General features: G+C 39.0%; 1 protein-coding gene across 1 annotated transcript; it reads right to left on the bottom strand.

Moving 5' to 3' along the window:
- Nucleotides 1-138: 138 nt before the first annotated feature.
- Nucleotides 139-5,937, bottom strand: LOC121882023 (visual system homeobox 2-like). Its single transcript, XM_042389921.1, has 5 exons — nucleotides 5,511-5,937; nucleotides 4,788-4,875; nucleotides 4,072-4,195; nucleotides 1,889-2,069; nucleotides 139-731 (listed from the first exon to the last, which is right to left on the bottom strand). Exons 1-5 carry the CDS (start codon nucleotides 5,935-5,937, stop codon nucleotides 409-411), a joined length of 1,143 nt encoding a protein of 380 aa, XP_042245855.1. The 3' UTR covers nucleotides 139-408.
- Nucleotides 5,938-14,560: the final 8,623 nt, after the last annotated feature.

Raw genomic sequence — 14,560 nt, 5'->3', positions numbered from 1 at the left:
CTGACTAAAAGGAGGGTTTTAACCTCCCAGGCTGCCACACTGCCTCCAAAAAACTCAATGTTGCATTAGCTGCCATGTCACACAGTTGTAGGGTTAACAATTTATTTTAAAAGAAAATAAATATCTGTTAAATGCAGCTGCATGTCTGAACACCTGCTATAAATGTGCTTGAGCCTCATTCAGCCTTCTATTAAAGGTGTCATGAAAATGTATTGTGCTGTTTGGAGTTTTGGATAGCCAGACATATACTTCTAAGAGCAGGGAGGCAGAAATAATATCATTGGTTGACTTAAACCTCACAGTTAAGCTTCAACTCATCCAATACCACAAGATTTCTGCCTCTAAGACTTGTATACAAACTCCATTCTGCACGTATTTCATCATCAGTCTGTAACTCGCAACCCTTTTTCAGTTACTCTCCTCTGCCTCTGCTGTCTCTTCCTCTGTCAACTTGTCCTCAGCTTCCTCTTTATGTGTTACATGGTGGTTTGTTCTGTCTGAAACTGTCCCGAGCATCTTCGCACTGTGCTCCTGTGCCTTCGCTCGCAGCACAGCGATACTGTTCTCCCTCAGTTCCTCTTTAGAAAATGGAGACGTAGGGTCCTTTGTCTCACTCTGGTTTTCCTCCTCCAGCCCTTTGTCTGCTGGTTTCTCATGGACCGGTGTCTGCGTCGTGCTGCTGGGTTTTCCGGGAGAGGTGTGTGTGGTTTCAATAGACTTCTTGTGCATACCTGGAAGGAGGAGACATTTATTCCAGTTAGAGACACACAGATTATCATTGTTCTGGTGTTCACTAGTGCAATTTCAGGTATTAATACCTTTTAATGTTTCAATTGTCACATGTGCCGAGGTGTTTGACATTGAAATAAAGTTTAAAAGAGAATGAAGAGGAAGAGGATGATAAGTAGATATATGGATAGGACTTCTTATTCAATTAGACCCACCTAATTGATTTACACTAATCAATTGACATGAGGCCAGAGAGGAGATTTGCTCTAATCTGTCCTGATGAAGTAGGATTATTACAGTATTGACTGCTACCTTTTATTGACAACATGACACTTTTATTGGCTCCTAGCAGCCAGAACACGTCTTCAAAGCAAACAAATTGTAGAAAAACTGACCCACAGCTGTCATTTTGCAACTAAAATCTGGGATGAAAGTAACGGTTTACAGACAAAAGACATAGAAAGCCATAATTTAATCTGTGTTAGACTGAAGATAATCTGGATCAACTTTGTTAGCCAACAGCCATCTTTAAGGATTTTAATGTAATAAGTCTCAATATCTATATTTAAATAGGGAACAATTGTGATTTTTACTGCTCTCTTTTACAAAATGAGTTTATATCTATATGGATTATTGGAATTTGAAGTACAAATCAAAAGTTTCACATTTTCTCATTCAAGTGAAAGGGAAGGTGAGTCCAAACGTTTGAATGGTTCGGTACTTTTGACCCTTTTTTAAAACTCAGTGATGGAAGATGGTGCTGCATGACTTAATGCTTACTTTATCATTTATTTCTTACTTAATAGTTCATTAATTACTTATTAATTACTCGATCTCCAGACATTTCTGCTACGAGGAAGCTTATTAATCTCTCTTTTTAAACTGTGACATGTCCGTTACAGGCTGCCATATAATTTAAGGTTTTGGAGAGGTCATAAATAATACAACAGGCCTTTTTCACAGCACACATTTTGAATTAGAATAGCACGGGTGTTACTAATAACATTAACAATGTCTCTGTTCTATTCAAGTGTCCCAGTAAGCCATTATTATTTTTGCTTTTTCTACTGTCACATGTCAAAATATCTTCTGTGAAAAAGGCCTTTTCCCATCTAAGGTTGACATGTAACACACATCCTGTAATTCTGCAGCAACTCACCTAATAACCACGGGGCATAAGATTCTGTGATGCCCTCCTTTGCCGACTTGAGGATGGACTCGGGCAGCGGGATGGAGTGACGGACCATGGCTCCGTACAAGCCATACTCTGCCATCACACTGCTGCGGCCCCAACACTTCTCCCTTTTCCTCCACTTGGCTCTGCGGTTCTGAAACCACACCTGGGGAGAGATGAAGGTCATATAAGGATTAGATAAAGGTCAGTGTGTGCATTCATCTGCATCCAGATCCTGTCAGCTAGTAGTGATAACATACCTTTCACATTCCCTGTGGAGCACTAAGCTACATCACAGCTGTGTCTGATGTCCTCTGATATTCAACAGACTGATACCTTTCAACCCACACAGACCAGTGCAGCCACATCTAAAATCTAGTGTGGAGTTAAGTTCTTCAGAGTCTGGCTTCAAATAGTTATTTCAGATTCTGACTGGAACAAAACATGACAAAAATATGTTTTTTGTGGAAAAAAAAACACATCAGACACAAATTATTATACAAAGAAGAGTATTTTAATAAAACCTTTCTGGGAAGGATCTTTAATTTATTCTAAGACCACTACAAAGGATTTCCTTCTCATTTTGTCATTGATTACATGTTTGGTACTGTGATGTGACAATCACAGTTATTTCTGAACCCTTTATTTTGTGGCGCAGGTTGAAAAATAGTCAGTAGAACGATGACATCTGCTGGAGGTTTAAAACAACAAAAGGTTGTTTATGAAAAAGCTGATATTGAGATTTCATCCCATTGATCTCTAATGGGCCCTAAATGTAAATATGTGAGCTGAACAAATATGTTTGGAGCAGAAACCCTTAAATTCAGTGCTTAATATTTGTATTTTTCTTCTTTTTTTCATGGCTTCCTCTGTAGAATATGTTGTCCTCTGTCTTTTTCTGTGTGTGTGTGTGTGTGTGTGTGCATGAAGCATGCCTGTGCATTATTCTCCTTCTGGCTCCTCAAGTGCCTAAATTGATTTCCACCAAGCCCAGACCTTGTAATAGCCTCAGCAGGCTTGTGAATATGGATGAGGAAAACATGAGTATCCTAAAATGGCCAAAGAGGCAGGATGAGATTGTAGGGGGAGTGTGTGTGTGTGTGTGTGTGTGTGTGTGTGTGTGTGTGTGTGTGTGTGAGTGTACGTGCGCGTGGAATTAAAAACGATCAAAGCCGAGAGCCTGGAAAGCTATTCAGGTAGATCTGATGATAACCTCCATCTCATAAAAAGATGGGCCTCAGATGAGCAATCATGCTTTTTGACAGCAACAGTGTGAGTGTGCATAAAGCGTGTGTGTCTTCACTTGTGTGTGTGAAGTGCTTCCTGCGAGAGGTGACCCCAGGGGCGTAGAGGCTGATTGAAAAATAAGTTAATTTCCAGGCCCGATCGATGGGAGACAGGCACTCAAATATCACGGGAAATTAAAATGCTCATAGCAGCCAGGCGGAGCCCTCTGCTCGCTCGCTGACCTGTGCTAATTAATTTCTATGTAGTTATCATTTCATTTTCAGGGCTGCGGCCCGACTCTCGCAGGCAGAGAGGTGATAAGTTCTCCTCAATTAACTAATTACACTGTGAGGGTGAATTGGCTGCTAATGTGAAAGCAGAAGGTATTGTGAAGATGATGATGGAGCGGATGACTGGTGACTCTACCTGATTATTTCATTTTTTTTGTGTGTGTGAAAAATCTTCCTGTTAACACTTTGTAACCTGAATTTGTGGCCTCAACTACCACTGCAACTGGTTTTAACTTTGAGCTCATGTTAAAGAAGCTTCTATTGCTGGAAATATTTACATCAGCAGTTCTCAACCTGAGGTCTGGGGAACCCCAAGGCTCCTTGAGGGGGTTCCAGAGGGTCCCCAGAAAAATGGGGAATAGTATAATAATAATAACTAAATCTTTTCACATAGGGATCCCTGAGACTACATCTTATTAAATATGGGTCTGCAGCCTGATGTGTATCATTTTGGGGGGTTTGACACCAAAAAGGTTGAGAACCACTAATCTAAATTATGTGACTGAGTACACACTTTTTATTTTTAAAAAAGGATAATTTTCTGTCTCACTTCATGTCTGAAAGCAAGAGGATTGATGCATTCATGCCTTAAAATTTAAAGATAACAGACAGAACCTGATTTGTGTATAATGCTCAGACATTAATACACACCTGTATTCTGTCCTCTGGCAGCTCAGTTTTCATGGAGAGCATTTCTCGGGCGTAGACGTCTGGGTAGTGAGCTTCATTGAAAGCTTTCTCCAGCTCCTCCAGCTGATAGGAAGTGAAAATGGTTCTGCAGACACAACAACAGAAGAACAGATGGCAATGAATAACGTGGGTTTCTTAAAAATACTAATTTCATAGTTTTACATTTGTTCAATTTTGTATTTTCAAATGATTTTTACAACACATGAAATATAGGAAAATAGAAACTGATGTAAATTTTCCAGCATTGGATTTTGAATTAAGTACATACAAGAGAAAATGAGAAACACAGTGAGTTTCTTATGAAGAAATGCCCATTTAGAAGTATAGAGTCAGATATTAATGACAGTAAACAATTATTATTTTCACTGTTCTTACCATAGGTATGATTTTAATGATTTTTCCCTCTAATACATATTCGTTATAATTACTGACAAAAAAAAATAGTAACAATATTTTAAAGAAATCACAATAATACTGACTTACACTGAAGGCTAATAACATATTAAATATAATAGTATTTATTACAAGAATAAGACAAACAACAGTGTCATTATTAAATTGTGATATTTTGTTTAAATCTTAACATCTTGTATAAAGGCCCAACGTGCTGAATCATAAGTCTGTTAAACAATCATTTTAATAAACGTGTTTTATTTGATTTGTCGTGTTTGTTTTACCTGTGTCGTCTTTTCTTTCGTTTCTTGCTCTGACTCAGGGAGGATTTTGAGAATTTCTTATCACCGGAGAGACTCATGTCATCAGAATCTGAGGAAACACATCAACAACAGTCATCGGTTAATAATGATGATTATCATCCTCTTCAAATGTTATTATCGAGAACTCAAATATTATTAATAGCAAAAATACATTAATAGTATATAAATATATGGAAAATAGTAGAGATTAATCACATGGGTCTCTCTATAAAAAAAACAGCTTTCTCGATGTAAAATATTTATTTCTGCACATTTATTCTTGCGTGCAGATTTGTCCAAAATTAAATAAGAATTAGAAATAACGAAAAAAAGCTTCTAAAATTGGCAAAATTGAGTTTGAAGTTAGAAAATTTTTCCTGTGTGGATTTTTGCTCCAAATATTTTATGCGGGGGAAAAAAAAAAATCAAATTTTACCTCTTTGCTCTGAGTGAATTTAATCTTTAATCTCTTCTACCTGTCGTTATCAAACGATAACAGGGCGGGAAATCTTTGACACTTGCACTCTTTTCTGTTGATTAATTTGAGCAAGAAATTATTTCTTAACCCGCTTTGACTGAGAGCTTCACCAGAAATGTGCGTAAACATTTATGCTATAATATTGTTTATCCGAATAATCAAACATTATTCTCATCTCTGCTTCAGCAACATACATCACTTCACCTACAGTTTATTAAAACACTCACCCGAGCTGGCGGAGTGCTGTGCGTCCTGTGCGTCCATGTGCGCCGCTCTGTGCAGCGGCTGCAGGTGCACATTTTGCGCGTCTGACAGCACCTCCAGAAAAGCAGGTTGGCTGTAAAACGAGTGTATTCCCTCTGGTCCCAGCAAACCCATACCGACCCCGAGAGCACCGTGTCCGAGTGCCGACCTGGCGGCCAGGACGTGCGCCCTGTGCGGCAGAGCCTCCAGCGGCCGCCTCGGTGCCGCAGGCGGCTCCTTGTTGAGGCCGAGCAGCTCCTGGATCCCAAAGCCGGTGCGTCGGTGCGCCGTCGGGGCCATCTTCCAGGCTGGAGACAGCAGCTGGGATCCCCCGTGGTTCACGATGGTTTGTGAAGCTGATTTCTGCTTATTCTCAGTGTCTGAAAACACAACTCCCTCCTTCCCTGTCATGACGGTGAGATTCCACTTTTTGTTTTCCACCCCCTTTAAAAAAAAAGCTTAACTCCCTGGTGCAATGAGCAGTGTGATGCTCCTCTTTATCTCTGTGTCCCCTCACTGCTCAGCGTTTTATTCAACAGGAAACATGCGGCAGCCAATCACAGGAAAGGAGACTCCACACTGAAGTTTCCATGGGCCCCATGAAGCTTTACTAATGTGTAGATAATGTCATTTATAGCAATTAAATACCACAAAATAACTGCAATATTCGACTTTTTGACAGGAAATTGCAGAAAAACATAAGCAGGTTGTCTCTAAGCTTGACAAACAATAAAAAGTATAATCTCTTCCAGCTGGTGATGGTAGAGAAGCAAAAGACTATTAATATAAATAGATAAAGGCCTATTTCCAAAAAGAACCCTCGATGTTCACTTTTATACGATTTTAGATTTATGTTTAACATAAAGAGTTATGAACATTTAGACTATTTGGTTTTGGCTCTAACACGATTGTTTCCGAAGTCACGTCTTATAGAACCAGTCAGAAAATATCAACCAGCGATAGAAGAGAAGAGCTTTATACTTTCACTGTAACTCTTCATGTTTCTGTCGTTGATCATCTGATCTCACATCCAATCAGCCGGATAAACCCCTCAAGTCGAAGAAAACCAGCTTCATTTGCAACACGTTTGTCAAATGAAACGAGGTCAGTGTTGAAATTTAGTTGTAAGCGAACAACTATTCAGACCAAAAATGCTGAAAAACGAAAATAATGAACTAAAACGGCTCCTGCCTTGTTAAATAAAACACTCTTATAGCTTGTAAGGCTTTTATGGTCCGATGTATTATTTGTATCACAATGATGTGGCAGCTTAATGCTGGTTTGATGCTCATAAAAATAGTAACATTTATGAAAGTTTGATACCATTTACCAAAATACATCCATATGACAGTAAAACCAGGCAGCTAAATAATAATTTCAGACATTTCAGTGCTGCTCATCACTGTGACATCATCTTCATAATTTAGCTTTCTATAATTCAAAGGTTTTCCTTAAATAAGCCAATAATAATCCACAAAGATGATCTTTTAACACTACAACACACAGGACACATCTTCTTGTCATTATATTACAAGCAAAACAAAAGGGTCACAGAAACTCATAAACTCTCAGCTCGCCAATTTATCTATCAGTTAATTCATCAATTCAGTTTCTCGTTAGAAGAACTGAAAACTGATTGATCTGTTAGCAGACTGCAGCTCCCAACAGTCCCATATAACCCGCACTGTCATTTGCATATTCTAATTAGGTTTGCGCACTAAACGTTTTGTGTTTGGTGGCAGCGCGCGCATCTGTTGATAGGTTATTAAGCTTTTTTTTTTTTAATTCTTTGACGGGTCACGTGATAAAGAATACAATGTCCCAGTTCAGGGTATTTAGGACACACCAGGGTGGCAATTAAATATGAGACAAACAGTGTAACAACAGATTTATTTACCTCCTGACGTTGAAGCGTCTTTTTTTTTGTTTGTTTTATTGTTTGAGGTTTGATATCAAATACAAAAAAAAAAAAAAAGCTGCGACACAGACTGAGAGGTTACACAATGTCTGAGCGCACAAATCTTCATTTTCAAAAGTGAGAGCGAAGAAACACATTTTTAGGATGTCAGGGGAAATCATCCGCAGCTTCTCCTCACACTCATTTATCACAGTGTGAATCTGAGTATAAACCTCACTGAATTGTGAAATGAAGTGAAGATACTCCAAACATTTTTTTTCCCTCTCTCTCCCTTCTCTATGTTTCCACAAACCTCATCTTCTCTAATCAGCTATCATTCAATTATTGCAGGAGATAATTTGCGGCACACTTTTGGACATCTGGAGCAATAATTACGCAGAGATTGGAGATGAGTGGACGCGCTGGATGGATGCAGCGTTATCGGTGGGACATGTGGCGATGAATAAATAAATAAAAGGTGGTTCCTGCGGGACTGTTTGGCACTCGTGCGTCATGCTGTCAAGTGACGGTCAGACCCACAACAGATTTAGTGCCCGGTTTGTAATCTGAGATCTGATCAGGAGATGTGGCATTAACCCGGTCACGTTGATGATCAGGCTTTTTGTCGTTTTGTCTACGCGTCAGGTCGCTTTGTGTGACACACTGCGCATCATCTCCATGCAGGATAAGAGACAACAGGCCTACAGTAAAATGTAAGAGGATAAACAAATGTAACGTCAAAACTTTGGACTGTAGAGGAGATAATCTTTCACTATTTAACTATTTATTTTAAGTTGGAGACACTGCTTAAATAATTTAGCATATTTTTGCATAATAAGTTCCATCTTGTCTGTGAGGGAAAAATTAAAATTTAAAAGAAAAATATGATAACTGACTTGTTCCAAATAAATAAACACATAAACTAACAAATAGATGGATAAATAAATAATTAAAAAAAAAAAAAAACAAATTAAATGGCGCTGTTGTAAACAGTGCGAGAGGGGAGTTAAAGCGACTTAAATTGCCTTCAGCATCTCATGAGAAGCTCTTGGAGAGACATTTCATTAGAGGTGAATGAAGAGATCAATGCCATACCAATAGCTATGCTAATGAGGTTTCTACATTACACACACACACACACACACACACACATACACACACACACACACACACGCATGTGCAGACATGCAGATGACGTCTCGCCAATCACATCCTTTCACTCAGATCAGGATGCAGCTCGTCTCATCTCAGCAGCAACCAAAGAGGCAGCAGCTGCTTCTTAAAAGCTTCACCTGTGTCTCTTTGCATTATAAAACCTTCTGTGTTGAAACTTTAACACAAACCTGAACTCATCCATGAAAAGAAAGAGGAATAAAAATGATCCGCAGAATCAGGAAAAATTTGAATAGTTTGGTCGAGGATTACATGATATGAAGATTTTACAGGAATTTTTATTGTTTTAGCTTTTAAATCTCCTTTTAAGACTACATTTACCATCTGTTTATGCAGATACAATAACCTTTAGTGTGCACAATAAATTTATAGGTTGATGTATTTTTAAATTCAATGCTCCATGAAAGTTACATTCAGTAATTTGATAATTCACCAAAAATAGTTTTTTTTCTAACATCATCCCTTTTTAACAGTTTGAAATATGCTTCAGTTTAAAACTGAGAGTTGTAATTTGAGTTTAAATAAATGATGCTAATTAACGAGAAGGTACCATGTGGGATGTGTGGAAGCCTGTGAGTAGGTGTGTGTAGCTTTATTCAATCACTGCATTGATTTGTTGAGTGTTTTGCAAGGCACCGAAGTCACAAAGTAACCTTTTAGAAGTTCTGCTGGGTCAGTTTTAGAGACATTGATTAAACCTGTAGGGCAGGATCGATGTACTCCAGTTACTAAAAAGCCAATAAAATGTTAAATGAAGCTTAAAACAGTAAATATTGTGAACTACAAGATGTTAAAAGTGCCAAAACCTGCGTGAATATGTCTACAGACTGAGCTTGTGACTAATACATGTCACTGACATCAGTAGATATGTGGGGGAAGTATACATCTTCATTTGACTATAATCAATTTTAGCCATGATGGAAAAATTTACAGCCATGACTTACTTCCGACTGAACCAATGAAGTGAAATTCGGTTGACCTGCAGACTCAAGTGCTGCAAACAAGCACAGTAAATAAAGAAAATCGACATAAACTGAGGTTGTGCTAGACCTATAACCTACAGGTCCCCTGACTTTATAGAAATAAATAATCTAATACTCCAATTTATCTGTACACCAAATGTATAAATGATGTGTTGTTGAACATATTGCTAATTAAAATAACCGATAATTCACAGTACAGAGTTTAAATATAAACGATTCAGTCTGGGTCAGTGTTGCTCTGGCAGAGTCTCTGAACCACGCTCAGCTCTTTCCGTCTGATCTATCTTGGTCTTTGTTTGAGGGTCCAGAAATGGCTCTTCTAATCTAGCTAATTGCCATTTCCCAGAGCTCGGCATTTAAGAAGAAGAGCTGGGTCACCAAACAGCCGTTGATCAAAACATCCTATTAAGGCGAAGAAACAAAAGGCTCTCACAATTCCAACAATGTGCCACTGGTGATTCAACAGTTTGCTCTGTGGCCACAAAGCATTAATTAGGGCAATAACTTCATGCTGTTGCCGTTCTATAGTCTCCATTTCTGTATGAGTGCATCTATTTATGCTCTGAAGTTTGCTGGAGACTCTGACTTGCTGAGTGTGCCACATTCCCCTGTTGCATGTGCAGATGTGTTATTGGCGTAATGAGGACTTTCGTGGGAGAGAGGCCCCCCGAAACCAAAAACTTTCTTGACAAAATAATATTCCTCATTGTGGTTGCTCGTAATAAGAATTGACATAATTACTCGGGCCCATTTCTTGTCTAATTAGCACACTTCCACAGCGGACAGGGACTAGCAGTTAGGCAGGAGAAGGGAATCGGACAGGCATGGCAGTAACAACACAAAAAGGGGCCCCTGGTTTCAGCGTAATTAGGTGAGACAATGCCCCTGACTGTTTAGAGCTATGGCGGTGGCTCAGAGCCGGGGCCGGGCAGGCGAGCGGACGCCCCGTGAGGTACATCTCCCTGAAACCCTAATAAGCCCCTAATTGTCTTTTTTTGATTCACATGGGCAGCACCAGCAGACACGAAGACAGCCCACTCTCGGTGTCCTGCAGTGAGCTTCATCCTCGTCCTGCAAAAAGGGAGAAATTCAACTTGACTCACTCTGGACCTTTACTGTTTGGCCCCCAAAACTCCAGACAACTTGTGTTAACATCCTGTGACAGCGTCCCAAAGCTGGGGGCCTGCCAATATGTTAGAAACAGAGACACAGGAGCAACCAGACATCTATTATGTCACTAGTATTTTGTGGTTTCACAGCTGACAAGAAAACAATCTCCTGATATCTATATGTAATCAGTTTGGGTAAATAAAGCTTTACACATTATTCCAGATGAACTGAGAGCAAATGCTACAAAGATAATAATGTACTTGTGATCTATGTTATTTTTGTTTGACTGTGCTCTTCCTGGAGGCTTTTTGTAGGCTTCTTTATGTTTGTTTGCTTTGTTAGTTATCTAGTTTGTTAAGAAACTCTTTGTTGATTTAAAAAAAAAATCACCAAAAAGTTACTTAACATGAAGGAAGAAAGAAGAAAATATAGTCAAGTTGAACTGATGAAAAAAACTCTTTAAAGCAGAACTAATAGTATTTTTTGTTGGTCAGTTGAAGGCAGTGGAACAAGCTGTAGACACATCAGTGACATGCTATCACCTTAAAAAGTTTATGTTACAAATGTTCATCATAAAACCATGACATCTTGCTATTGACTGCTCCTTTTCTCTTGCATTGCCGACATCTGACTGGACCGGTGGCGCTGGCATTGGCTAACATTAGACCTAATTTAATACTTCATTTCTTAACCCTGAGAGACCCATCATAGATCCATTTTTGTCTTTTTTAGGGGGACACAGGGGATCTTTAGGTGGAGACAGCAGGTCAACAGTGTATAGAAGAGGTTTACATAATCTGAAAGCTGGGAACCTGAAGATTAATTAGAGATGCAGCTCAGCACTGTGTCAACTTTTTCTAGTCGTAAATCTGTAATAAACATTGTGTTTTGGTTAGGTGCCCATTCAAATTTTGAAAGTTTAACGTGTATAAGGGCTTAGAAAATTATGATGGAAGTATATGATGCCCATTCTCATGCTCAATTATGTCTCATAAGTTGTTGCAGTCATTTTTGGGTTGATACCATTTGTTACAACAGATTTGGTGCAAAATTTAACCATTTGACCACTTGAGAATTGATAAAAATGGTCAAAATCCCTCCAAAATACCAGATTAAGACACCAAGACCTTGAGAAAAACCATAGAAAAATTCATGCTGTGATTTAGTATCAAAAACTTTTGACATTTGGAGATTTCTGTAAGAATTGCATTTTTCTCCGATTGGATGGCGAGCACTTCTGTTCTGGAAATTGCTCAGAAACCCCCTTATTCTCAATATACCTAGGAAAGCCATACATCCCCTGAATGCCCTCGTTCTCTAGTTTGTGGTTGTAAAGTTTCATAAGGCTGTGATTATCCTCGAGGTCACAATAGGTCATTTTATACAGAGAGGTCAAGTTTCAAAAAATGGTGTCACTTCAATGAAATGGCTACTATGGGGACTAACATCATCACGTATGAATACAATTGGGCAGCATAAAGTGGGGATATCTGTAAAGGGGAGACTCATAGACACTCATAGAACTCATTTTCATTCAGATATCTTCAGGTGAGAGGTCAAGGGACCCCTTTGAAGATAGCCATGCCAGTTTTTCCCTCACCAAAATTTAGCCTAATTTTGGAGCGTTATTTGGCCCCCTTCTCGACAGCCTCTAAAAGATAGTAATGTGGGTTGAGGCTGCAGGCAGTCCTGAGAGCTCTGAGGGATGAAAGAGTGACTAAGTCTCTCTAACAATAATCTAAAATTATTGATAGTGTGAGAAATACAAACAGGAACCACCTCCTTTTTTGTGCTAATTTAAATATTTGATAAGTTCTTAAGTTTGTTGACACTGTACTAAGATATTATTATTATTAAGCATGTACTATTGGCAAGCCACCACTGATGGGCCGTAAAACCAAAACAATGAGCTGAAAGATGCTAAAATGCTCTGCAGACGCTGAGGGACACTGCAGAGTTGGGTAAAAAAAAAAGGGTGAAAATAATGGTGAAACACTGAAAACATTTTTTAAAGTAAGAGTTCATCAGCTTCATCGTCTTTGCTGCAAATAAAAAGGTGAAACAACCTCTCAAACATGACACTGACTGACATCATCTCTGTTTGAATGTGCAAAAAGTTGAAAAACACAGCTTTAAGTTCCCGCTGACAGTGGAAGATAAATCAGACTTTAACTTCTTTTCTTCTCTTGTTCAGATCTGAACTTGTCAGATTCACTTTCTTTTTCCTCACAGCTAAAGAAAACCTTGAACCACAAGCAGATGGGCTCTACAGGCTGCATTTCAACACTGTAGGATGAGCCTGTTTAATCACTCACTCACACACACACACACACACACACACACACACACACACACACACACACACACACCGGTCCAGTCCATCTCCAGGCATGATGCATATGTTTGAGGCCACTTCTAATGGCAGGTGGTACTCAAAAGACGTAACATTTCATATGTCGCTCTCTCCAACATCCCCTGCAGTCAAGGCCTTACGGCTGAGAAGAACGTCAATTCGATGTGCCGTCACTCCTTTAATTAGCTGTCAATTAGTGCAAATGAATCAACTCTTCGCCTAATTAGGCAATGCCACCAGGCAGCTCCCATATACAGGCCATTGTGTGAGCAGCATGAGAAAACCGCAGCTAGCAAACTCGTTTTGGATCAGGAGTGCAACTTAACGATCACACTGACACACTGTGTTCAGGAAGCTGTGTGTGTGTGTGTGTGTGTTTCTGTGTGTGTGTGTGTGTGTCTGCTACAATCATGCAGTGTATTGATTGTGTAAAATCAGTTTACATTTTACTGCATGTAACAATATTTTCCTAAATGGTTTTTTTTCCTCCATCATAGCTCTCATGTGCAAAACAAATAGAAGCAACACATGAGTCCACTTCATTCATTTCCTATTTTTAGTCTCCTTTTATAGACACTCATACACACGTGCACACAAACACAAACACACTCTAACATGAGCACTTATCTCTCCATTTAGGCCTTTAAATGTTTCTAATCTTCTAATACCCCGAATATCTCTCGGTTTCATTTCTCATTCAGACTATCCTGTGGATTTAACACCAGCTTGAGAAGACTTTATTTCACCAAGTCAACATAACATGTCAGTGATGGCAGCTGCCATGCCGGATTATTTAAAAATGAATGTCACTGCATTCAGTAAAAAAAATAAATAGGTAAAGACTGGAGCATGTGACCCCCTTTTTCTACTTTATTTTCAGGTAACTTCATTTCAAGTGTCATTTTCTAGAATGATTGCTCTCCGAGTGAGATAAGTAATCAAATAGGGGTCACACTTTCTGATTAACTGCGACCTTAGAAAATGCTAAACCTTACAGACAGCCTATTTAACGCTCATGAAAGGCTTTCTTTTGACATTGAGGAGTTTTTATTCCTTTTTCCTAATTTTTATGATTTCCCTATGATTAATATCTTGCGTGCTTTCCTCCGCGTTCCTCCCACTCACCGCCTCCGACTCCAGAAGATTATTTTGTCATTCAAACCACACACTTCATTTACAGTCTGTGCAGAAATGCAATCTCTGCAAACATCTGTTCGCTTTTGACTCTCAAGACACAAGCGTGTTTTTTACTCTTAAAAGTGGAATTTTTGAATTGACTGAATAAAATATTGGCATCACCTTTGATTTTAGTCGAGTTGCCTTCAGCACGTTGTTTGTTTACAAATGAGTTTAGAGGTCAGTGAATTTAGCTTCTGTACATTTTACATTTCAGTACGTTGCTTCATATTTACTGAGGAAGCACTTTGTGGCCACAAATTGAAATCTCACTCTAAACATACTGTGTGGCCTCCGTTTCTAAGTGGTTGAAGCATAAGCTCAGAGAGATTACAGTATGTT

The sequence above is a fragment of the Thunnus maccoyii genome, chromosome 17, assembly GCF_910596095.1.
Source record: "Thunnus maccoyii chromosome 17, fThuMac1.1, whole genome shotgun sequence".
NCBI classification, from domain to species: Eukaryota; Metazoa; Chordata; class Actinopteri; order Scombriformes; family Scombridae; genus Thunnus; species Thunnus maccoyii.
Note: the sequence above shows the minus strand (reverse complement) of the source record. Positions and strands in the feature narration are given on the sequence as shown.